The sequence below is a fragment of the Heptranchias perlo genome, chromosome 1 (genome assembly GCF_035084215.1).
Source record: "Heptranchias perlo isolate sHepPer1 chromosome 1, sHepPer1.hap1, whole genome shotgun sequence".
Classification (NCBI taxonomy): Eukaryota; Metazoa; Chordata; class Chondrichthyes; order Hexanchiformes; family Hexanchidae; genus Heptranchias; species Heptranchias perlo.
Genome location: NC_090325.1, coordinates 146441598 through 146468612, shown reverse-complemented (window position 1 = coordinate 146468612; position 27015 = coordinate 146441598). Strand labels below are relative to the sequence as shown.

The 27015-nt window shown below is 44.9% G+C and overlaps 1 protein-coding gene across 1 annotated transcript in view; it reads right to left on the bottom strand.

Moving 5' to 3' along the window:
* Positions 1–12613: 12613 nt before the first annotated feature.
* otud4 (OTU deubiquitinase 4) overlaps positions 12614–27015 on the bottom strand; it is a 114168-nt gene continuing 99766 nt past the window's right edge. Inside the window, exons 17-18 of the mRNA XM_067992376.1 lie at positions 23039–23079; positions 12614–18758 (exon numbers count right to left, since the gene is read on the bottom strand). Coding sequence (XP_067848477.1) covers positions 17103–18758; positions 23039–23079 — 1697 coding nt within the window. The 3' untranslated portion in view covers positions 12614–17102. The remainder of the gene's footprint in view (positions 18759–23038; positions 23080–27015) is intronic.

Sequence of the window (27015 nt, the reverse complement as noted above, 5' to 3'; positions counted from 1 at the left end):
AGTTTTTGGGGGATCTGTGAATTTTGAGAATCTTACAGAATAATTTATAATGTAAATTTAACAGTAAACAAGGATGTGCTATTGTGAAGTGACTGGAAAAGACAAAGCCAACACTTCAGTCAGTGCTACACACGAGGAGGAATGGAGGCAATTTATGTAAAGGCTCGTTCATTGATGAAGATAAGACTTTACGAAATGTGTTTTGACAGAGTGGTTTATGCTTCAGTGAAGGTGTTTCAAATAAGCCTCAATCTCAGTTCTCTCTGCTGTTGCAGTTGCTTTGCCTGTTTCCTCTTCCTCTGGCAGATAATCAGTCTTCATTTACTTCTTTCCTTCTCTGGCATGGCAACATTATGGAGGATATAACAGCCTACGACATTGTGTAATACTATGCTAAAGAGCATATCCACACATTTGAATCTTGCCTTCAGCATGCCCATTGTTCAGTGTGAATCCTTGTTATGTGAGCATCATTATATCTCATCTGCTTTATTGATAATCCTGTACAGTGGTGTCATATTAGGAAACCAAATTGCCAATTGCCCATCACTTTGAAACGAGAAGAAAAGATCAACTGCCAGCGTATGAATGAGTCGTAGCAACTACGAGCATGCTTTACATTAATGAAGAAACTGGTGCCTAAAATCAAATATAAGTTGAAAAATGAGGGACTGAAATCCCTTTCTATTAACAAAATGATGAGTTCATTGGTCAGCATGTTATAGCCACATGTAAATCAATTGCATGAAGGACCCTTGGAAATTCTGCAACTCTGTCTAAATTGACATCACATTAATATTGGTTAGAGGCACATGAATCAAACACTTTTTTTATTCGTTCATGGGATGTGGGCATCGCTGGCAAGGCCAGCATTTATTGCCCATCCCTAATTGCCCTTGAGAAGGTGGTGGTGAGCTGCCGCCTTGAATCTCTGCAGTCCGTGTGGTGAAGGTTCTCCCACAGTGCTATTAGGAAGGGAGTTCCAGGATTTTGACCCAGCGACGATGAAGGAACTGCGATATATTTCCAAGTCGGGATGGTGTGTGACTTGGAGGGGAATGTGCAGGTGGTGTTGTTCCCACGTGCCTGCTGCTCTTGTCCTTCTAGGTGGTAGAGGTCGCGGGTTTGGGAGGTGCGGTTGAAGAAGCCTTGGCGAGTTGCTGCAGTACATCCTGTGAATGGTACACACTGCAGCCACAGTGCGCTGGTGGTGAAGGGAGTGAATGTTTAAGGTGGTCGATGGGGTGCCAAGCAAGCGGACTGCTTTGTCCTGGATGGTGTCGAGCTTCTTGTGTGTTGTTGGAGCTGCGCTCATCCAGGTAAGTGTGACAGTATTCCATCACACTCGTGACTTGTGCCTTGTAGATGGTGGAAAGGCTTTGGAGAGTCAGGAGGTGAGTCACTCGCCGCAGAATACCCGGCCTCTGACCTGCTCTTGTAGCCACAGTATTTATATGGCTGGTCCAGTTAAGTTTCTGGTCAATGGTGACCTCCAGGCTGTTGATGGGGGATTTGGCGATGGTAATGTCATTGAATGTCAAAAGGAGGTAGTTAGACTCTCTCTTGTTGGAAATGGTCATTGCCTGGCACTTGTCTGGCACAAATGTTACTTGCCACTTATCAGCCCAAGCCTGGATGTTGTCCAGGTCTTGTTGCATGCGGGCACGGACTGCTTCATTATCTGAGGGATTGCGAATGGAACTGAACACTGTGCAATCATCAGCGAACATCCCCATTTCTGACCTTATGATGGAGGGAAGGTCATTGATGAAGCAGCTGAAGATGGTTGGGCCTAGGACACTGCCCTGAGCAACTCCTGCAGCAATGTCCTGGGGCTGAGATAATTGGCCTCCAACAACCACTACCATCTTCCTTTGTGCTAGGTATGACTCCAGCCACTGGAGAGTTTTCCCCGATTCCCATTGACTTCAATTTTACGAGGGCTCCTTGGTGCCACACTCGGTCAAATGCTGACTTGATGTCAAGGGCAGTCACTCTCACTTCAGCTCTGGAATTCAGCTCTTTTGTCCATGTTTGGACCAAGGCTGTAATAAGGTCTGGAGCCGAGTGGTTCTGGCGGAACCCAAACTGAGCATCGGTGAGCAGGTTATTGGTGAGTAAGTGCCGCTTGATAGCACTGTCGACGATACCTTCCATCACTTTGCTGATGATTGAGAGTAGACTGATGGAGCGGTAATTGGCTAGGTTGGATTTGTCCTGCTTTTTGTGGACAGGACATAATTGGGCAATTTTCCAAATTGTCGGGTAGATGCCAGTGTTGTAGCTGTACTGGAACAGTTTGGCTAAAAGCACAGCTAGTTCTGGAGCACAAGTCTTCAGCACTACAACCGGGATGTTGTCGGGGCCCATAGCCTTTGCTGTATCCAGTGCACTCAGCTGTTTCTTGATATCACGTGGAGCGAATCGAATTGTCTGAAGACTGGCTTCTGTGATGGTGGGGATATCGGGAGGAAGCCAAGATGGTCCATCCACTCGGCACTTCTGGCTGAAGGTGGTTGCAAACGCTTCAGCCTTGTCTTTTCCACTATCATTGAGGATGGGGATGTTCACAGAGCCTCCTCCTCCTGTTAGTTGTTTAATTGTCCACCATCATTCATGACTGGATGTGGCAGGAGTGCAGAGCTTTGATCTGATCCGTTGGTTGTGGAATTGCTTAACTCTGTCTATAGCATGTTGCTTCCGCTGTTCAGCATGCATGTAGTCCTGAGTTGTAGCTTCACCAGGTTGGCACCTCATTTTTAGGTATGCCTGATGCTGCTCCTGGCATACCCATCTACACTCCTCATTGAACCAGGGTTGATCCCCTGGCTTGTTGGTAATGGTAGAGTGAGGAATATGCCAGGCCATGAGGTTACAGATTATGCTGGAATACAATTCTGCTGCTGCTGATGGCCCACAGTGCCTCATGGATGCCCAGTTTTGAGCTGCCAGATCGGTTCTGAATCTATCCCATTTTGCACGGTGATAGTGCCACACAACACGTTGGATGGTGTCCTCAGCGCGAAGATGGGACTTTGTCTCCACGAGGACTATGCGGTGGTCACTCCTAGCAATACTGTCGTGGACAGATGCATTTGCGACAGGTAGATTGGTGAGGACGAGGTCAAGTAGGTTTTTCCCTCGTGTTGGTTCGCTCACCACCTGCCGCAGGCCCAGTCTGGCAGCTATGTCCTTCAGGACTCAGCCAGCGGGGTCAGTAGTGGTGCTACCGAGCCGCTCTTGGTAATGGACATTTAAGTCCCCCACCCAGAGTACATTCTGTGCCCTTGCTACCCTCAGTGCTTCCTCCAAGTGATGCTCAGCATGGAGGAGGACTGATTCATCAGCTGAGGGTGGGCGGTAGGTGGTAATCAGCAGGAGGTTTCCTTGCCCATGTTTGACCTGATGCCATGAGATTTCATGGGGTCCAGAGTCAATGAGGACTCCCAAGGCCACTCCCTCCTGACTGTATATCACTGTACCGCCACCTCAGGTCAGTCTGTCCTGCCAGTGGGACAGGACATACCCAGGGATGGTGATGGAAGAGTCTGGGACGTTGTCTGAAAGGTATGATTCTGTGAGTATGGCTATGTCAAGCTGTTGCTTGACTAGTCTGTGGGACAGCTCTCCCAATTTTGGCACAAGTCCCCAGATGTTAGTGAGGAGGACTTTGCAGGGTCAACTGGGCTTGGTTTGCCTTTGTCGTGGCCGGTGCCTAGTGGTCTGTCCGGTTTTATTCTTATTATGACTTTTTTTTTTAAACGAGATTTTACAACTGAGTGGCTTGCCCGGCCATTTCAGAGGGCAATTAAGAATCAATCACATTGCTGTGGGTCTGGAGTCACATACAGGCCAGACCGAGTAAGGACAGCAGGTTTCCTTCCCTAAAGGGCATTAGTGAACCAGATGGGTTTTTACGACAATCTGGAATTTTCATGGCCACCATTACTGATACTAGGATTTCAATTCCAGATTTTATTTAATTAATTGAATTTGATTAATTGAATTTAAATTCCCCAGCTGCCATGGTGGGATTTGAACTCATGACTCCGGTTTATTGGTCCAGGCCTCTAGATTACTAGTCCAGTAACATTACCACTATGTTACCGTACCCTTGGTAAGGTACAGAGCCCTTATCTTTTGATTTTTCTCATCATGTCCCTTATTCTCTAATGGTAATATTACTTCTGCCATCTAACCATCTTAAAAAAATCAAAGCACTGGGGTTCATTTCTAGAGGGATAGAATTGAAAAACAGATGTTAAACATGAGTAGAACCTTGGTTAGACAACACTTAAGAGTACCACAGTTCTGGTCTCCATATTACAAAAAGGATCTAGAGGCACTGGAGAAGGTGCAAAAAAGATTTACGAGGATGATACCAGAACTGAGAGGTTATACCTATCAGAAAAGATTGAACAGGCTGGGGCGGTGACCTGATGGAGGTCCTTAAGATTATGAAAGGGTTTGATAGGGTTGACCAAAACTAGGGGCCACACAGATAAGATCCAAAAGGGAACTCAGGAGAAACTTCTTTAGCCAGAGTGGTTAGAATTTGGAACTTGCTACAATGAGCAGTTGCATAGCATAGATTCATTTAAGGGGCAGCTCGATAAACCCATAAGGGAGAAATGAATAGGTGGTTATGCTGATAGAGTTGGATGAAGGAGGGTGGGAGGAGGCTTGTGTGGAGCATAAACAACAGCATGAACCAGTTGGGCTGAATGGCCTGTTTCTGTGCTGTACATTCTACACAAATCTATGTCAATGTAAGCAGTGGTGGATACCCTCTGAAACGCACAGATACCACTGGGAGCCCACCCAGCATGCATAATTGACCCCAGCCCAGGAAAGTGGATTAAGTGTCCGCTCAGTGGGCGAAGTCCCACCTTGACCCACTTGAAGGATCAACCAGGGAGTTAAAGGGCCTGCTGCTTAACTTTGCACAAGCTGTGCAATTCTGGAAATTGTGACTCATTAGCAGACAATGGCCCGGAAATTACGCTGAGCGACGAATGGACGTCGCCTGCCGTCCGAAAGTAACTTACTCACCCACAAACTTGCTTTGAGACCTGCAAGAAGTGCAGGTTTTCGTCCCGGGCTTCTCTGAGCTGAGAGCGGGGAAAGGATCTCTATCTCCCCCTCAACCAATCAACTGGAAGCAACATTGTCAAGCCGCGCACAGAACCAGGAAGTGAAAGCCTTCACAAGTGTAGGGGGTGGTGGTGTGTGTCAGCTTCACCTCTGACTTCTGAGCGGTCCGAAGGGCAGAGATAATGCTCACCAAACAAAACCTTGACAGTGTCAGAAATAGATTGTAGAGTGGAAACTTTGCGGATCTTCGGTTTTCTCCTGAGTTGGTTTTCTTTGGTCGCGGTGGCTCAATATTACCCGGTTGGTTGGTGGTAATATTCGGTTGGTTGTTTCGTAAGGCCCTTGTTGCCGCGAGGTGTCTGATGGTCACTGGGGCTGTGGCTCTGGTTTCTTCTTGTGTGTCGGCCTGCTTCGAGAGCTGCTGACCTTCCCTGTCAAACTGCCTTCCCCTCGCCTTGTTGTTTGCTAGAAACTGCTCTTCTTTCCAGACACAGGCAGAACCAAGACAAGCAGCCCACCAGAACCAGCAAGTCAGAGAGAGAGAGAGAGAGAGAGAGCGAGAGAGAGAGAGAGGTTTCCAGTTTCCACTTGTGGATGTCTCTCTTACAATTGGTCTTCGACACTTTAAAAAAACACCATGTCTGTTTAAACAGTTCTTACAAAGTCCTTAAAAATCTTTGATGGCTTTTTGATGATACCTCATCATGTTGCCATTGCTTCTCCCGATGGGTCATTGTTAATTCCGATTTGCTGATCACCTGGTATACAGGCTTCCTTTTGTATCCAACGTCCTAGGTGTTGATCGGTTTTGCATTAAAACAAAAACATGGCCCCACCATGTCTGGAGCAGTTGCCTCTTTCAATGGCTGACTGCCTTCGTGCTGAGTGTCGACCACCTGCTGTCGGTTTTGCATTAATGTAAGGAATCTTACAACACCAGGTTATAGTCCAACAGTTTTATTTGAAAATCACAAGCTTTCGGAGATTATCTCCTTCGTCAGGTGAGTGAGTGAATGAGAGGTTCTCAAATCGCATATCTTATATTAGGCTGGTACACCATCACACCAATCAAAGGTGTCGTTGGTGTTCAGACAGGTTAGCCACGGAAAACAGTAGGTCCCAGTATACTGAATACACAATGGGTCAAATTACACAGACAAAGAGAGAAAGAGACCCGAAAGGCAGAGAGAATGTCCAGTTGTATTAAAAACAGATAACTTTTTTTTCCTGCTGGTGGGGTTACGTGTAGCGTGACATGAACCCAAGATCCCAGTTGAGGCCATCCTCATGGGTGCGGAACTTGGCTATCAATTTCTGCTCGATGATTTTGCGTTGTCGTGTGTCTCGCAGGCCGCCTTGGAGAACGCTTACCCGAAGATCGGTGGCTGAATGTCCTTGACTGCTAAAGTGTTCCCCGACTGGGAGGGAACCCTCCTGTCTGGCGATTGTTGCGCGGTGTCCGTTCATCTGTTGTCGCAGTGTCTGCATGGTCTCGCCAATGTACCATGCTCCGGGGCATCCTTTCCTGCAACGTATGAGGTAGACAACGTTGGCCAAGTCACAGGAGTATGAACCATGTACCTGGTGGGTGGTGTCCTCTCGTGTGATGGTGGTATCTGTGTCGATGATCTGGCATGTCTTGCAGAGGTTGCCGTGGCAGGGTTGTGTGGTGTCGTGGACGCTGGTCTCCTGAAAGCTGGGTAATTTGCTGTGAACGATGGTCTGTTTGAGGTTGGGTGGCTGTTTGAAGGCGAGTAGTGGAGGCGTGGGGATGGCCTTAGCGAGGTGTTGGTCGTCATCGATGACATTTGAAGGCTGCGGAGAACATGGCGTAGTTTCTCCGCTCCGGGGAAGTACTGGACGACGAAGGGTACTCTTGGTTGCATCCCGTGTTTGTCTTCTGAGGAGGTCTATGCGATTCTTCGCTGTGGCCCGTCGGAACTGCTGATCGACAGTTCATATCCCGTTCTTACGAGGGCGTCTTTCAGCGTCTGTAGGTGTCCATCGCGTTCCTCCTCGTCTGAGCAGGTCCTGTGTATTCGCAGGGCCTGTCCATAGGGGATGGCCTCTTTGACGTGGTTAGGGTGGAAGCTGGAAAAGTGGAGCATCATGTGGTTGTCCGTGGGCTTGCGGTAGAGTGAGGTGCTGAGGTGCCCGTCTTTGATGGAGATTTGTGTATCCAAGAAAGAAACCGATTCTGAGGAGTAGTCCATGGTGAGTTTGATGGTGGGATGGAACTTGTTGATGTTGTTATCGTGTAGTCTCATCAGTGATTCTTCGCCGTGGGTCCATAGGAAGAAAATGTCATCGATGTATCTGGTGTATAGCGTTGGTTGGAGGTCCTGTGCAGTGAAGAAGTCGTGCTCGAACTTGTGCATGAAAATGTTGGCATATCGGGTTCAAATTTGGTCCCCATGGCTGTTCCGTGTGTTTGGGTAAAGAACTAGTTATAGAAGGTGAGGACATTGTGATCCAGAATGAAGCGGATGAGTTGTAGGATGGCGTCTGGAGATTGGCTGTTGTTGGTGTTGAGTACTGAGGCTGTTGCAGCGATGCCGTCATCGTGGGGTATACTGGTGTAGAGTGCCGAGACTTCCATCGTGGTGAGAAGTGTTCCTGGTTCAACTGGTCCGTGGGTGCTGAGTTTTTGTAGGAAGTCTGTAGTGTCACGACAGAAGCTGGGGGTTCCCTGTACGATGGGTTTCAGGATGCCCTCGACGTATCCAGAGAGGTTCTCACACAGGGTTCCGTTCCCTGATACGATAGGACGTCCGGGTGTGTTGGCTTTGTGTATCTTTGGGAGGCAGTAGAAGTCTCCCACGCGGGGAGTACGTGGGATGAGAGCACGTAGGATGCTTTGAAGGTCTGGATCGAAGGTCTTGATCAGTTTGTTGAGCTGATGGGTGTGTTCTTTGGTCGGATCTGCGGGTAACCGTCTGTAGTGTTCCTGGTCGTCCAGTTGTCGGTATGCTTCTTTGCAATAGTCCGTTCTGTTCTGTATGACGATGGCTCCTCCTTTGTCCGCTGGTTTGATGATGATGTTGCGGTTGGTCTTGAGAGCGTCAATGGCGTTGCATTGTGCTCGGGTGACATTCTGGACTGTCTTGTGAGTGCGGCTGATGAATCTGGCGTTGACGCATCTCCTGACAGCTTGAGCATACATGTCAAGCTTAGGGCAGCAACCCTCCGGAGGAGTCCAGTTTGACTCTTTCTTCTTCGGTTGCTGTACCGCAGATCCCTCTGTCTGCTGTTCCGGATCGTTGATTGTCTCATTGGGTTCGCTGCTGAAATCTTGGGATTTGTGGAAGCAGAGACATGTCTGAAGCAGTAATTCTCCCACCTTCCACTGTGTGGGTTGTGGATTCGTCTGGTGACCTCTCACCTATCCTTCCATCTTAGGATTTTAGTCAGGGGCCAAAGTTTTTCCATACTCAGGGAAAAGGTGAATTTCTTTAGGGTTTTTCTCTGAGTTTTTGGGGGATCTGTGAATTTTGAGAATCTTACACAAGCCACGCAGAGCAAGAACCAGGACGTACATTAGTAAATTCTCAATAAAATTAGTTAGAGAAAGTGGGTACGGTAGAATAGTGGTTATGTTACTGGACTAGTAATCCAGAGGCCTGGACTAATAATCCGAAGTCATGAGTTCAAATCCCGCCACGGCAGCTGGGGAATTTAAATTCAATTAATTAAATAAAATCTGGAATTAAAATACTAGTATCAGTAATGGTGGTCATGAAAATAGCGGATTGTCGTAAAAACCCATCTGGTTCACTAATGCCCTTTAGGGAAGGAAACCTGCTGTCCTTACCCAGTCTGGTCTATATGTGACTCCAGACCCACAGCAATGTGGTTGATTCTTAATTGCCCTCTGAAATGGCCGAGCAAGCCACTCAGTTGTAAAATCTCGCTTAAAAAAGTCATAATAAGAATAAAACCGGACGGACCACTAAGCACCGGACACGACAAAGGCAAACCAAGCCCAGTCGACCCTGCAAAGTCCTCCTCACTAACATCTGGGGACTTGTGCCAAAATTGAGAGAGCTGTCCCACAAACTAGTCAAGCAAGAGACTGACATAGCCATACTCACAGAATCATACCTTTCAGCCAACGTCCCAGACTCTTCCATCACCATCCCTGGCTATGTCTTGTCCCACGGGCAGGCCAGACCGACCAGAGGTGGCGGTACAGTGATATACAGTCAGGAGGGAGTGGCCCTGGGAGTCCTCAACATCGACTCTGGACCCCACGAAATCTCATGGCATCAAGTCAAACATGGGCAAGGAAACCTCCTGCTGATTACCACCTACCACCCTCCCTCAGCTGATGAATCAATCCTCCTCCATGTTGAGCAACACTTGGAGGAAGCACTGGGGATAGCAAGGGCACAGAATGTACTCTGGGTGGGGACTTCAATGTCCATCACCAAGAGTACTACTGACCGAGCTGGCTGAGTCCTGAAGGACATAGCTGCCAGACTGGGCCTGCGGCAGGTGGTGAGCAAACCAACACGAGGGAAAAACTTACTTGACCTCGTCCTCACCAATCTACTTGTCACAGATGCATGTGTCCATGACAGTATTGGTAGGAGTGACCACTGCACAGTTCTCGTGGATGACGAAGTCCTGTCTTCGCAATGAGGACACCATCCAACGTGTTGTGTGGCTCTAAAATGGGATAGATTCAGATCTAGCAGCTCAAAACTGGGCATCCATGAGGCGCTGTGGGCAGTCAGCAGCAGCGGAATTATAGTCCAGCACAATCTGTAAACTCATAGCCCGGCATATTCCTCACTCTACCATTACCAACAAACCAGGGTATCAACCCTGGTTCAATGAGGAGTGTAGAAGAGCATGCCAGGAGCAGCACCAGGCGTACCTAAAAATGAGGTGCCAACCTGGTGAAGCTACAACTCAGGACTACATGCATGGATCCAACCAACGGATCAGATCAAAGCTCTGCCGTCCTGCCACAGTCGTGAATGGTGGTGGACAATCAAACAACTAACAGGAGGAGGAGGTTCTGTAAACATCCCCATCCTCATGATGGTGGAGTCCAGCACATGAGTGCAAATGACAAGGCTGAAGCGTTTGCAACCATCTTCAGCCAGAAGTGCCGAGTGGATGAACCATCTCGGCCTCCTCCAGATAACCCCACCATCACAGAAGCCAGTCTTCAGCCAATTCAATTCACTCCACGAGATATCAAGAAACGGCTGAGTGCACTGGATACAGCAAAGGCCCAACAACATCCCGGCTGTAGTGCTGAACACTTGTGCTCCAGAACTAGCTGCGCCTCTACCAAGCTGTTCCAGTACAGCTGCAACACTGGCATCTACCCGACAATGTGGAAAATTGCCCAGGTATGTCCTGTCCACAAAAAGCAGGACAAATCCAATCCGGCCAATTACCGCCCCATCTGTCTACTCTCAATCGTCAGCAAAGTAATGGAAGGTGTCACTGATAGTGCTATCAAGCGGCACTTACTCACCAATAACCTGCTCACCGATGCTCAGTTTGGGTTCCGCCAGGACCAATCGGCTCCAGACCTTATTACAGCCATGGTCCAAACATGGACAAAAGAGCTGAATTCCAGAGGTGAGGTGAGAGTGACTGCCCTTGACATCAAGGCAGCATTTGACCATGTGTGGCACCAAGGAGCCCTAGTAAAATTGAAGTCAATGGGAATCAGGGGGAAAACTCTCCAGTGGCTGGAGTCATACCTAGCACAAAGGAAGATGGTAGTGGTTGTTGGAGGCCAATCATCTCAGCCCCAGGACATTGCTGCAGGAGTTTCTCAGGGCAGTGTCCTAGGCCCAACCATCTTCAGCTGCTTCATCAATGACCTTCCCTCCATCATAAGGTCAGAAATGGGGATGTTCACTGATGATTGCAGTGTTCAGTTCCATTCGCAACCCCTCAAATAATGAAGCAGTCTGAGCCCGCATGCAGCAAGACCTGGACAACATCCAGGCTTGGGCTGATAAGTAGCAAGTAACATTCGTGCCAGACAAGTGCTAGGCAATGACCATCTCCAACAAGAGAGTCTAACCACCTCCCCTTGACATTCAACGGCATTACCATTGCCGAATCCCCCACCATCAACATCCTCGGGGTCACCATTGACCAGAAACTTAACTGGACCAGCCATATAAATACTGTGGCTACAAGAGCAGGTCAGAGGCTGGGTATTCTGCGGCGAGTAACTCACCTGCTCACTCCCCAAAGCCTTTCCACCATCTACAAAGCACAAGTCAGGAGTGTGATGGAATACTCTCCACTTGCCTGGATGAGTGCAGCTCCAACAACACTCAAGAAGCTCGACACCATCCAGGACAAAGCAGCCCGCTTGATTGGCACCCCATCCACCACCCTAAACAAACATTCACTCCCTTCACCACGGCCGCACTGCGGCTGCAGTGTGTACCATCCACAGGATTCACTGCTGCAACTCGCCAAGGCTTCTTCGACAGCACCTCCCAAACCCGCGACCTCTACCACCTAGAAGGACAAGAGGAGCAGGTACATGGGAACAACACCACCTGCACGTTCCCCTCCAAGTCACACACCATCCCGACTTGGAAATATATCGCAGTTCCTTCATCGTCGCTGGGTCAAAATCCTGGAACTCCCTAGCAGCACTGTGGGAGAACCTTCACCACATGGACTGCAGCGGTTCATGAAGGCGGCTCACCACCACCTTCTCAAGGGCAATTAGGGATGGGCAATAAATGTCCAACAACAATTAATATCGAGAGGAATTAGACTCCACATTTTTAAAAGTTAATTTTCAGTGCCAGAGAGGTTGTTTGGCAGTCATTAATACTTACCACGCCGTTAAAAGTTAGTTTAGACCTAAAAAACCCTGCGTACCTTTTTTAAAATGGAGAAATTAGTTCATTTCCAGTTAGGCAGTGCAGCAAGTTTGCGCAGGTCCATTCATTCAGCCGGAGATCTCTTTAACGCGAAGCTTTCAAACGAGCAGGGCAAATGGTGGAGCAGTTTCCAGATTTTCGCATTTGACTGCGCATGTGCGCTCTCCAGAACTTGCTCTTCCATTTGCCCTGAAATAACGGTGAGCCCTGTTAGCCTCACCTTTATTTCATGAGTAATTTCCGGGCCAATGTAAACATAAGTCATGGTGGGATCCACAGAGGTGTGCAGACCTTGAAATCAGCATTGAACAAAGCACTTGGTGAGTCAATCACAACCAAAGTTCGAATGCAAAAACAAGAAATTGTATTCCAGCATCTGCAACTCACTGCTGTGAAGATAGAAACCTAAAATATCTCTTCTGTTTGCAAAATTCTATTGAAGTTGAATTGTTTCCTTGTCTCCTGGCAATAGTGAGGGCCATGGATGATGAAACAAAAGATATATTTCGAAAATTATGCCTATATACACAGCAGGAGTTGGAAGTCCCTGTCTGACAGTATCAAGTTCTTTTTCTATCTCCCTTGTCCCAGTTTACTGCCTTATCAAAGATCATCAGCAGATATTGCAATCCAAGACTACTATATGCAAGGCACCATTCTTTTTTAATTTTGTTCATAAGCACTTCAAGATAAAAATACAAAAGAATGAAGTATATTTCCACAACCAATGACAATTGCACATTGTAAAATAGAAAAAGTTACCAAATGCAGTTCAGTAAAAGTTTACATTACAACAAAATAATCCTCAACGTTCAGTCTAGTTCAGATTATATTGCATTCCTTTTATGCATTACACAGTAAAAACACATACCCTACTGGTTTAGGCACAATGCAATTAACACCACATCCTCAAAAGAAAACAAACAGTTCGATAAAAATAAAAACTAATGGATCTCAAGTAACTTTTCTATTCTTACAAAGCATCTGTCAACAATATATTTTCAAGTGTTTTTGATAACCTCTAGCAAAACAGATATAAATCATACATATAGACACTCACACTCTTCCCACATGAATATATTCGTGTGTGTGAAATGAGTTAAGTTTTCTAATTTGGGCACTAATGTTCTGGCACGTAAGCAATAAATCTTGTTGCATAATCATAATTAAAGCACGCCCACAGTCTCAAATACCATTACATTGTGAATAATGTTTTCCTGATCATGTTAACAAGTGTCAGTGCAATATATAATCCCTGTAAAGATGTGTACAAAGTTGCCAAATTAACATCTCATCTTTAGTTTTAGTCACCTTTCAGTAAAAAGGTTAGAACATTCATTGTAAACCAGATATGCTGGTAACCATATTTGTAATGATAGTAATAAACTTTTTAAAATTGCTGTACTACACCAGAAAAAAAAAATCACAAAGGAAACAATTTCTATCAATTTAAAGCTGAAATATTTAGTAGAATGGGCTAGATCAAGGCACACAGTCACTTGGCTAAGGAATACTGGGGAATTTAACTCGATAAAAGCTAATAAGGGTGCTACAATTTCTATCAGAAGACACATGGCTATGGGAAGAGCATGGGGCAGTTGAATAGTTCTAGTTTGCTCTAGCAAAGATACAGATACAATGGTCCAAATGGCCTCTTTCTGTTATATCTTCTTTGGTTATAATTTGGAAATCCATAGTACCCTACAAAAGTATGCAGGTTGGAGCAGGAGTCTGAAAGTCAGACAGCTGCAGTCAAAACTGTATATATGTCAACAGAAACTAAATAAAGCCCATCTCTGGGGCAAATAAAGATGTGTAGAGTTTAGTCCTCCCCTTCCCCCCCCACGCAAGGTCTTACAGCCAACACTACAGCAGTAGATTAGTCATGTGTGACTATTTAGTTCTTTCCTTACAAGATAAATTGATGATACAATTCAAGATTCTGTAGTTAGAAACTTCACTCACAAAAGTTTGCTTTGCAATCTGGTTTGAATTTTAAAATGTCTTGGTTCATTTTCATTATTAGCCAAATATATATTTCTAAGTTAATAATGATGCTTTTGCTGATGAAGCCCAACTATCTTTCCCAGACCTTCAATGGCACCACCATCACAGAAATCCAGTGACCATAGGCTTAACTGAACAAACTATATCAACACTGTGGCTACAAGAACAGGGCAGAGGCTAGGTACTCTGTTACAAATGGCTCACCTCCTAACCCCTCAAAGCCTCTCCACCATCTGCAAGACTCAAGTCAGGACTGTGATGAAATATTCACTGCTTACTAAAAATAAAATCCACACAAAAATGTTCGTTACATTTCCTCACAATCTTACAGCCCAACAGCCAGAGTACTTCACATGAACACATAGTGGGTGCTCCATGCGGCCTGTACAAAATGATCAAACGTTTTAGTGTTCAATTAACTACCAGAGATATCGTCTTAAGTGTTCAATGTCACATCTGTCCCTTTAAGTAATTGCGCTGCTACTTTGGTCAGGTGATTTCTCCCTGCTTTACTGTTCACATGACCTGTTCTTAATACCTTTAGTTCTTTGAGCAGAGGCAGCAGCATCAGTATCTTAAGTGAAACAATAGCAAGTAAACACAAACCAAAAAAGTTCCAAGTAGCAACACATCAGAAAGGGAATCAAAGACTGGGATAAGCAGGGAGTTTTCTACATGGAGGTTGAACTTCTTTCAAAGAATGAATGAGACCATACCTATAAAAGTTATTCTAATATTCTTTCCTCAGTTTAACCTTAACATCCAGAGGAGTATACCAAAGTATTTCAGCAACTGTCAGTGGGACTCTGGGATGGACATGTTCAAGTTTGCTTGGAGTACTGCAGCGCTGAAGCACTTATCATGGACTGTTTGATCATGACTGATGAAAATATATAAACTGCTGAAGCTAGCTCCCTTACAGATCAACAGACCTCATGGGCATTAATCACTGGGGAAAGGTACAACATTCAATGTAAATAGTAAACTAGGGGATAAGCATAAGCTAACCAGTACCAAGTTAGCTGAGGTAGGTCTTGGCAGCCCAATGTGAAGGCACAAAGTAGTACTTAAGAAAAATGGTGTAGACAACTAAGCAAAAAGTGAAACTTTTGAAAACTTTTACAAACTATTCCTGCATCTGCTTACCACAAAATTCCACTGATTATGGGAAAGAAAAACATACACAGTAAGTGATTTTTTTCTGAGGTGCACAGAAGAATCAAGAGTTGCTTTCAACAGGAGAAAAATAAATAAGGTTGTCATTCAAAATGAGACCTTAGATTCAAAAGAACAGGCAGGACATGGAAGATCACTTGACCCACATCTCTTTTAAAGGATGATGTCTATGTGACTTTTCTCCTCTAATGGATGTTAGCCATTTCTATATTTATGTGGAGGTTTAATCAATGAGAAAGGAGAAAAATTATAATTTGCTAGTAATTGTACTAAAACCTGTACAGTTTGTGTTAATCATGTAACTATTTTGCCAGACAAAACTCTGGAATGTCAAAAGCTATTAGCAATAATAAACTTGGGTCCAGATTTTGACAGATCAATGGTCACGTGACTAAACCCTAAATCCCACAATAAATTACTGCCGAGTTATCATTTTTTACATTAGCAGTTTAATGGAAATCAACTGTCTAAACAACCAGGTTGTTGCATCTATGCCCAGGCCTGATATTGGCTGACGTGAATATGTACATGGCAAATGCAAAAAACAACAGAATATCATGATCACAATTAATTTTGAAATTGTCTTCTAAAATTATAACTCCGACCTCAGAATTGATTATAACTGAATAGTTTGCTTTTTATAGTTGCTGTACTTTGCATGTTAATGTGAAAATAATTATACATTATTCCACTAATAGTGTAAACTTTCCAAACAGTATGCCAGCTTATTAAATTGTGCCCTTAAATACTTAATATTGAAAAATAAGTTTGAGAAGTATTCTTCTTTGGACTTCCTGCTATGGTGACTTAAAGTTTATTTCTGGCCAAACAGTACTATACTTGGTCAGTTTTCTGGATGTACTACCGGATTCATTTTTAGAATCAATTCAATTTCTATGATATCACAGCAGTGGCAGCTACATAATAGTAGTGTTGCATATCGCCTTCAAGTCTCCACTCGAAAGGAAAGATTTGAATCTGAATTCAGAACCTAATCAGTTTTTCAGAAATTCAAATTTCCTTAGGTGGGGTGGAAGAGAGAAAAAAGGGGTAAAAAGGGAAACTAATTCTGTGCAGAGCACCAGGCAATACCTGAGGCAACCATTGTTGCAGTTACCCGGGACAGGTACTCTCAACTGAGCAAATACAGATACAGTTGGAATCGTGGAATCGTAGAATCATACAGTGGAGAAGGAGGCCATTTGGCTGTGCTGGCTCTTTGAAAGAGCTATCCAATTAGTTGATACCTGAGTTAATCTAAATTGTAACTTGAATATGGAAACTACCCAGATTTAATCTCCACTTCCCACACTCCTGCCTTTGAATAAAGCCCTACAGTAACTAGGAAACATATCACATTCTTTCACGCTTATGCAAATTGTCTGGATTTTACAGCCACGTAAAGAAATGACTGCCGTCTAATATTTAAGAAAATGTTTCTAGACTAACTGAGAAGGATGCAGCTTATCATATTTTTAATTTCTACAACTTGCAGCTATTTTCTTCCTTATCAAGTGCTTACCCAGACTTGCAAAATAACCTTGAAAAAGCTGTTGGAAGCATTGCTGGGGTGAGAGAGAAAAATTGTGGCAGCTACAGACCACTATGACCTTTTCCTATTACGTCTTTTGATCTATTTTAAAAATGCAATGCAGATACTCCCAAATCAACCCATTGAGTTTCTGCCTCATCTATTTACCCCTCCAGATAACCCAGAATTACCAAGGACTTTTCCTGTTGACTCAGATAAATTAGTAAAATGATAATGAATATTGATACTTAGGAAATTCTGTCTAGCTAATAGTATGAATACCCTCTAATAAAATATATGTATTGTTGCAAAAAAGGGGACAAAGATGTTTAAATCCTCACAAAAATAGCTGCAAGATCTGCTTAAATCAGTTCTATTTCTAATTCTATCAGTGTCAATGTTTTCCATAATTTGATGAGTTATCTCTTTCTTACAGCAGGATTAGGTTTCCCCCCCTCTCTATATCTCTGTTTTTTAAAACTACTGCGTTTCCCTTCACACAACATTCCACAGGCATTTTCCGCAACTGCCCGATTCTCAAATTCTTTTACATCATGATCTCTCCTGTTGCCAAAACCAGTTCCTTCATCAAGTCTACTCTGACTCATAAAAAGCCTTTGGTTTTCCACTTTTTCCTGTATGTTTTCATTTTTGCTTTCATACTTATCAGCATCAAGACCACCTGGCATTTCAGAACTCTGTACAACTCTGTTTACATCCTGAGCATTCCTGTCTTTAGTAGGTGACTTACTATCTCCCTTCTTTGTGTCAGATTCAGAGTCCCTACTGTTAACATGGCTATCATGTAAGCAACTTGTGCTTTTTGATGACCAAGGTTTTCCTTGACATTTTTTCCTGTTCATCTCCTTTTCTCCCTTCTTACGAACATAAGGAGAACGTCGATACACAGTCCTTTCTGAAGGACCATTTTCTTTTATGTAACCCCTTTCCTCTCCCCAAGTCTGATTGTAAAAATGCACAGGTTTGCTACTGTTTAATATAACAGGCATTTTGTAATTATTCTCAGAGCTTTGATCCATGAAGGTGACTTCTACAGCATGTGCTACAGTATCAACTTTTGATTCGCCAATGCTCTGTAAAGTTAAATCACTTCTGGATTTTGCCTCAAAGAGCTGACTAGCAATTTCTGAATGACTTGCATCAGCTCCTGCAAGCTTTTGGGGCTCAATATTCTCCGTATCCGCACCAAAAAGCCCTGTAGCAGGTGCTAGATTTAGCTTTTCTGTCAGTAATGGCTCTTTTTCTCTTCTAAGGGCTGAGTGTTGCTTTGCATGTCCTTCATGAGGACCAGCAGCTGATTGCTCCTCAGCACCCGAGGGACATATGTCTCCAATGCCACCACCAGGTTCTATCGATAACGGAGAATCTTTGAAAAAATCAGGCACAGCCTTAGATAGCCTGTCCTCTCCAGCACTGGTGAATACTGTTGGCTCTCTCCCCATCTCTCCTAGTTCATGACTCTGAATGTTGCCTGACACCCGTTCACACAGATCTGGTGCACCAACCTTCTGGTCGCTTTGACATGCAGAGCTCCCACTATTTATCTGCAATGGAAATGCATGACTCGGTAGAGCCATATACATAGGATGAAAACTGAAAACGTGCATGTGTGTATTCTGGCTAAATAATGTCTGTGGTAGAGGTGGTCGCCATCCGGAATGCTGGGTTCCATCTGAAATCAAGTTAGGAAAATACCTTGGGAAGAAAGGATTAAAGTTTTGAGGCAGCTGTTCAGGGGTCGATGCGACTGGTAGGACAGATTCGTTTTTGTGAGACGGGAGTGGTGTAGTTGCCTGTGGTAGTGATGAATGGCTACCATCATCACTTACATCTCTTTGTACCGACTGACCAGGAGCGTTGGTCTCCAGAGGTCTGGACATGTGTGGCGGGATCATAACATTCCCATTATGCATGTGCCCAGCAGTCGCCTGGAACCAAGGATTCGGATGAAGTGCTGGAGCAGGATACCTTGGATACATCCCACAACTTTTCAAATAAGCCTGGTTCAGTGGATACAGATATGAATATGGTGCCCACAATGGCAAACTGTAAGCCTGAAAAGAAAAAAAAAGAAGTTTAAGTTTGATATGAAAAAGCACAATCACTAATGTGATATAATAAATCACTGGCTACGAGTACAGTAATTCTCAAATTGTGGGTTGTTAACATGCAAGCTTCCATCAAGTGAATCACCACCATTTGTTGCTTAATGCACTGTTCACTGCAGGTCCTGGCTCCACCTACTGCCCGATGCTGTTGCTTCATTCAAAGATTACACTTCTGTGGGCAGAAATTCCTAATCTCACAATAGTTTTTGCCAGATAAGGAATAACCAACCTTACTGAAAAATTCCTTTCTTAGAGTGAACCATCAGCAGCAGTGATGTGGAGATGCCGGTGATGGACTGGGGTGGACAAATGTAAGAATCTTACAACACCAGGTTATAGTCCAACAGTTTTATTTGAAAATCACAAGCTTTTAGAGCTTACCTCCTTTGTCAGGTGAGTGAAGGGTTCTAAAAACGCATAGCATATATTAGGCTGGGAGACGATCACAGCAATCAAAGATGTCGTTGGTGTTCAGACAGGTTAGCCACAGAAAACATTACATCCCAGTATACTGAATACACAGTGGTTCAGATTACAAAGACAGAGAGAGAAAGAGACCCGCAAGGCAGAGAGAGAGAGAGAGAGAGAGAATGTCCAGTTGTATTTTTCCGCTGGTGGGGTTACATGTAGCGTGACATGAACCCAAGATCCAGGTTGAGGCCGTCCTCATGGGTGCAGAACTTGGCTATCAATTTCTGCTCGACGATTTTGCGTTGTCGTGTGTCTCGAAGGCTGCCTTGGAGAACGCTTACCCGAAGATCGGTGGCTGAATGTCCTTGACTGCTGAGGTGTTCCCCGACTGGGAGGGAACCCTCCTGTCTGGCGATTGTTGCGCGGTGTCCGTTCATCCGTTGTCGCAGTGTCTGCATGGTCTCGCCAATGTACCATGCTCCGGGGCATCCTTTCCTGCAACGTATGAGGTAGACAACGTTGGCCAAGTCACAGGAGTATGAACCATGTACCTGGTGGGTGGTGTCCTCTCGTGTGATGGTGGTATCTGTGTCGATGATCTGGCATGTCTTGCAGAGGTTGCCGTGGCAGGGTTGTGTGGTGTCGTGGACGCTGGTCTCCTGAAAGCTGGGTAATTTGCTGTGAACGATGGTCTGTTTGAGGTTGGGTGGCTGTTTGAAGGCGAGTAGTGGAGGCGTGGGGATGGCCTTAGCGAGGTGTTCGTCGTCATCGATGACATGTTGAAGGCTGCGGAGAACATGACGTAGTTTCTCCGCTCCCGGGAAGTACTGGACGACGAAGGGTACTCTGTTGGTTGCGTCCCGTATTTGTCTTCTGAGGAGGTCTATGCGATTTTTCGCTGTGGCCCGTCAAAACTGTCGATCGACGAGTCGAGCGTCATATCCCATTCTTACGAGGGCGTCTTTCAGCGTCTGTAGGTGTCCATCGTGTTCCTCCTCGTCTGAGCAGATCCTGTGTATTCGCAGGGCCTGTCCATAGGGGATGGCCTCTTTGACGTGGTTAGGGTGGAAGCTAGAAAAGTGGAGCATCGTGAGGTTGTCCGTGGGCTTGCGGTAGAGTGAGGTGCTGAGGTGCCCGTCTTTGATGGAGATTCGTGTGTCCAAGAAAGAAACCGATTCTGAGGAGTAGTCCATGGTGAGTTTGATGGTGGGATGGAACTTGTTGATGTTATCGTGTAGTCTCTTCAGTGATTCTTTGCCGTGGTTCCATAGGAAGAAAATGTCATCAATGTATCTGGTGTATAGCATTGGTTGGAGGTCCTGTGCAGTGAAGAAGTCGTGCTCGAACTTGTGCATGAAAATGTTGGCGTATTGGGGTGCGAATTTGGTCCCCATGGCTGTTCCGTGTGTTTGGGTAAAGAACTGGTTATCGAAGGTGAAGACATTGTGATCCAGGATGAAGCGGATGAGTTGTAGGATGGCGTCTGGAGATTGGCTGTTGTTGGTGTTGAGTACTGAGGCTGTTGCAGCGATGCAGTCATCGTGGAGGATACTGGTGTAGAGTGCCGAGACGTCCATCGTGGTGAGAAGTGTTCCTGGTTCAACTGGTCCGTGGGTGCTGAGTTTTTGTAAGACATGCCAGATCATCGACACAGATACCACCATCACACGAGAGGACACCACCCACCAGGTACATGGTTCATACTCCTGTGACTCGGCCAACGTTGTCTACCTCATATGTTGCAGGAAAGGATGCCCCGGAGCATGGTACATTGGCGAGACCATGCAGACACTGCGACAACAGATGAACGGACACCACGCAACAATCGCCAGACAGGAGGGTTCCCTCCCAGTCAGGGAACACTTCAGCAGTCAAGGACATTCAGCCACCGATCTTCGGGTAAGCGTTCTCCAAGGCGGCCTTCGAGACACATGACAACACAAAATCGTCAAGCAGAAATTGATAGCCAAGTTCCGCACCCATGAGGACAGCCTCAACCGCGATCTTGGGTTCATGTCATGCTACACGTAACCCCACCAGCGGAAAAAAAAGTAACTGGACATTCTCTCTCTCTGCCTTTCAGGTCTCTTTCTCTCTGTCTTTGTAATCTGACCCATTGTGTATTCAGTATACTGGGATGTAATGTTTTCCATGGCTAACCTGTCTGAACACCAACGACACCTTTGATTGCTGTGATTGTCTCCCAGCCTAATATATGCTATGCGTTTTTAGAACCCTTCACTCACCTGACAAAGGAGGTAAGCTCCGAAAGCTTGTGATTTTCAAATAAAACTGTTGGACTATAACCTGGTGTTGTAAGATTCTTACATTAATCAGCAGCAGGTAAGAGATGGAGCAAAACCTGCAGAGGAGCAATATCAGTGAGTGATAGTGCCTCCATGAAGGGGAAGTAGGGGCCGGGGCGGAAGTGGCGGTGTGGGGTGAAAACAGAGAGAAAGGGAAAAAAATGCCGCTGCAAAAGAGGTAGGAATTTTTAGAAAGTCAAATTAGCAAAAGGTGGAGAATTATTTTATTAAATTGACCGGGATGCTCAGTTAGGCAAATGACTTAAAAGACACAATAATACTTGTGAAATTAAGACAAGTCAAAACTTCTGACCATGTCACAATAGTGTGTTTGGTGAAGAAAAAAACACAAACATCTTGCACAAAGTGTATGGATATTTCCCGACTTCTATAAACATACTCATAACACAATCTTTCAATGCTGTAAGCACTTGCAGCAGGCCTCAATTTATGGACAACTCATGGAACAACCAAGCGATTAAGTTGGTAGTGTAGTCTGAAGGGAGGTAGAACTAGCTGAATTAGGTGCACTAGATAATTATTACTTTTTTTTTAAAAAAACTCCAAATCGTGCAAGGATTCATTTCAAATGGTATTAAAAAGCACATTATTCCTTTAACTCGATAAAAATTTCTGTAAAGCTGTTGTGAAAATAGGGAGAAATGTGTTTATAAGCACTTTCTTACAGTTTGAACGTTCTAAAAATGTAAACGTTTGCCTCAGTATAAATATGATTGCGCTAATAACTCAATGAGTAAATGCACAGTGTGTGGCAATGAACCATAAAGGCCAGGAAGATCCTACAATCCTGTTCTATACCGAGTTAATTGAACGAAGCTGGGGTAGTGGTGGGTGGCGGGGGGGAGCTTTTCAATTAGCCTTCCTTGCTTCCCTACGGGATACAGGGAGGAAACCAGCCAGGGTTCCTGCTTTTGATCCCTATACGGTTAACTCCTACTGGAAAACACACATGTGCAGACATCAGGCAATGGCAGGATTGGGGGATGTTCACCATATTCGAATAGCCTGCTGGCACTTGATGTCTAGGCTCAGACGGGAAAGGCCACTTGCAGTGAGAAAGTGCCGGCACCTATGGAACTGCACCCCAGCGAGAGTCACCGTCCTTAGGAGAGGGGTGGAATGGGTTAAGAGAAAACATAAATAAGCATTCTCACATTTATAGAATTGGACCATTAAAGTTCTTAGATCCCCCATAAACATTTCAATATTGTATTTAAGTTTTGTGTTATATAAATGGACCATAAAAGCAGCAGCATCAGCAATTCATTTCATGCAAAAAGAGAGTAGTTTGCAGTGTGCTACAATGGAAGAATGGTCACAAAACTGCCTAAAATGAGAATGCAGCATTAATAAAACCAAATATTCAGCAATTAAAGTTGGTCATGCAGAACCATGTCCAATGTAAGTCAGTAGAGCAGACAAGTTTTCTGTTGTTAATGATCTTTTAATACTCCGACTGGAACATCTACTCAAGGCAAACTGGCCTACCTTCACACCAAGGTTGTAGAAAAAGCGTAGGATGCTTTTATCTATTTGAAGAAAGAGATGAGAAAACGTTAGAAATCATTATTTTTCCTAAAGTAGTCACAGGTGCCTGTCAAATTTACTCCCTTGTGCATGTTCCATTACATTTAAAAACAGTCCTTGGAATCCAAGTACAGTGCACAATTTGTTGGAATACCCACATGCCATGTAACAGATGTTATGACATAGATTTGTACTTACAATTCCTCTTGCACTGAACTAAAGAAAGAGAAAGAGTCAACCCCAGACCACTCATGCACATCTCCTAACAGTTGGCTCAAAGCATTATCGATAGAGGCCTGGAAACAGTTTTCTCCAATCTTTCCTCATTACTCAATCTAACCTTTAAGATTTTGAAGTGTGCCCGTTATTTCGGCGCTACACGGCGTCTCCGACATCCAAGATGGCGTCTTGGATGTGCACGCATGTTTCCTGCGGGACATGCGCCAGACGCCATCTTGGTATAGGAGTTAGCGCAGATGCAGATAATGAACGCTGGAATCATGTAAAGTAGGGAGAAAATGGCTTCAATCAGTGTGCAACGCTGATTTAAAGTGATAATCACCATTTTGGGACTTAACGCTCAACTCAACGCAGAGTCTTAACCCCGACCATCTGAACGTATCTTAGAGTACCTGGAGGTCCCCCCACAACCACTATTTAAAGGGACAATGCAGGATTTACAGGTTGGTGACTGGATTATTGCTTCAGGCTGCCAAGACATTTGTAATTGTTTTTGGAGGTCTCCTAGATTTCAATACTAGAACACGGGGACATAGCCTAACATTTAGAGCCAGGATGTGCAGGAGTAAAGTTAGGAAATGCTTCTACACGCAAAGGGTGGGAGACGTTTGGAATGCTTTTCTGAAGACGGCAGTGAGGAACATAGGAACAGGAGTAGGCCATTCAGCCTCTCGTGCCTGCTCTGCCATTTGATAAGATCATGGCTGATCTGTGATCTAACTCCATATACCTGCCTTAGGCCCATATCCCTTAATACCTTTGGTTGCCAAAAAGCTATCTATCTCAGATTTAAATTTAGCAATTGAGCTAGTATCAATTGCCGTTTGCGGAAGAGAGTTCCAAACTTCTACCACCCTTTGTGTGTAGAAATGTTTTCTAATCTCGCTCCTGAAAGGTCTGACTCTAATTTTTAGACTGTGCCCCCTACTCCTAAAATCCCCAACCAGCGGAAATAGTTTATCTCAATCCACCCTATCTGTTCCCCTTAATATCTTATAAACTTCGATCAGATCACCCCTTAACCTTCGAAACTCTAGAGAATACAACCCCTAGTTGATGCTAGCTCACTTGTGAATGTTAAATCTGAGATTGAAACCCAAGGGTATTAAGGGATATGGGGCTAAGACGGGTATATGGAGTTAGGTCACAGGTCCACCACGATCTCATTGAATGGTGGAACAGGCTCGAGGGGCTAAATGCCACTACCACTTGCTGCCTCTTGATATGCGCTACCTTCTCCTGCAATAAAGCGGGACACGTGTCTGGGTGATGTGCCTGTCATGGTTAAATAGCTGTCAGTGTGTGTGGCCTGTGAGTTGTGGGTGGGCGGCTTGAAACAGTGGTAATGTGTAAGGGTGAGAGGAAGCATCTGATTGGAAGAGTTGAATACTGATGGAAAGAGGTTATTGGTATGTGGGGGATGGGGGGTGTAGTACATGATGCAGTTGGTAGGAGACACCACTTGACAGTTGACCTCACTCACCTTGACCACTCATGTCAAAGCATAGAAACAGAAAATAGGAGCAGGAGTAGGCCATTCGGCCCTTCGAGCCTGCTCCGCCATTCAATATGATCATGGCTGATCCTCTATCTCAATACCATATTCCCGCTTTCTCCCCATACCCCTTGATGCCTTTTGTGTCTAGAAATCTATCTAGCTCCTTCTTAAATATATTCAGTGACTTGGCCTCCACAGCCTTCTGTAGTAGAGAATTCCACAGGTTCACCACCCTCTGAGTGAAGAAATTTCTCCTCATCTCAGTCCTAAATGTCCTACCCCATATCCTGAGAATGTGACCCCTCGTTCTGGAACCCCTCAGCCAGGGGAAACATCCTCCCTGCATCCAGCCTGTCTAGCCCTGTCAGAATTTTATATGTTTCAATGAGATCCCCTCTCATTCTTCTAAACTCGAGTGAATACAGGCCGAGTCGACCCAATCTCTCCTCATATGACAGTCTTGCCATCAATCTGGTGAACCTTTGCTGCACTCCCTCTATGGCAAGTATATCCTTTCTTAGGTAAGGAGACCAAAACTGCACACAATACTCCAGGTGTGGTCTCACCAAGGCCCTGTATGACTGCAGTAAGACATCCTTGCTCCCGTATGCAAATCCTCTGGCAATGAAGGCCAACATACCATTTGCCTTCCTAACTGCTTGTTGCACCCGCATGTTTGCTTTCAGTGACTGGTGTACAAGGACACCCAGGTCCCTTTGTACATCAACATTTCCCAATCTATCACCATTTAAATAATACTCTGCCTTTCTGTTTTTCTTTCTGAAGTGGATAACTTCACATTTATCCACATTATACTGCATCTGCCACGTATTTGCCCACTCACTCAACTTGTTTAAATTGCCTTGAAGCCTCTTTGCATCCTCCTCACAACTCACAATCCCACCTAGTTTTGTGTCATCAGCAAACTTGGAAATATTACATTTGGTTCCCTCATCCAAATCATTGATATATATTGTGAATAGCTGGGGCCCAAGCACTGATCCCTGCGGTACCCCAACTAGTCACTGCCTGCCACCCCGAAAAAGACCCATTTATTCCTACTCTCTGTTTTCTGTCTGTTAACCAATTTTCAATCCATGACAGTATATTACCCCTAATCCCATGTGCTTTAATTTTGCACATTAACCTCTTATGTGGGACTTTATCAAAGGCCTTCTGAAAATCCAAATAAACCACATCCACTGGTTCTCCCTTATCTATTCTACCAGTTACATCCTCAAAAAACTCAAGTAGGTTTGTCAAACATGATTTCCCTTTCATAAATCCATGTTGACTTTGTCTAATCCCGTTGATATTTTCTAAGTATCCTGTTATCACATCCTTTATAATAGACTCTTACTGCTGATGTTAGGCTAACCGGTCTGTAATTCCCTGTTTTCTCTCCCCCTCCTTTTTTAAATAGTGGGGTTACATTTGCCACCCTCCAATCTGCAGGAACTGTTCCATAATCTATAGAATTTTGAAAGACGACAACTAATGCATCCACTATTTGCATGGCTACCTCTTTTAGTACTCTGGGATGCAGATTATCAGGCCCTGGGGACTTATCGGCTTTCAGTCCCATTGAAGCATTGAACTTCTTCCTGCACTGCATCAGTGTTCATGATGCTGTGCGCCTGGCCTTGACTTCGTCCCCCGCTGCCTCCCACTGTCTTTTGAGTATATGTCTGGGGGCCTCTTGCACCTCCCCCCCGCACAGATATAGGATGTCCCTCCTTCTGTCCACCTCTTGCACCCAAGGTCTCTGGTGCATCAGCAGAGAACCTTGGTGCATGCACTCTGGCAGGCCTAGTACCAACTCAGATCGGCAGATTGGTGAGGTCTGGTGTGCAGATTGGAGGATGTGGGATTTAGTAGTGTGCAACCTTTATTCAATGTTCTAACATCAGTGTGTAAACACAGGGATGGGATCTGCATCTGTGTTTTACATGTGTGATGTCTGATCTCTGTTCAGACAATATGCAGACAGTAGACTGTTATTTTCAGCAAACAGGCACCAGCTACCTTTAAGAGATTTCTGAGAAACATCCTCCCTTTAAGAGATTGTGCTCCCTCTGGCGATGGAAAGTGTAAATTGCATTGATTCCACTTGCAAGGCCTGGAAAGGAACGCTGATTGCAGGTAAGTGCTCCCATGGGTCCAAACTTGCGTCCTGCCTGCACATGGTCTGTCGGGCGCG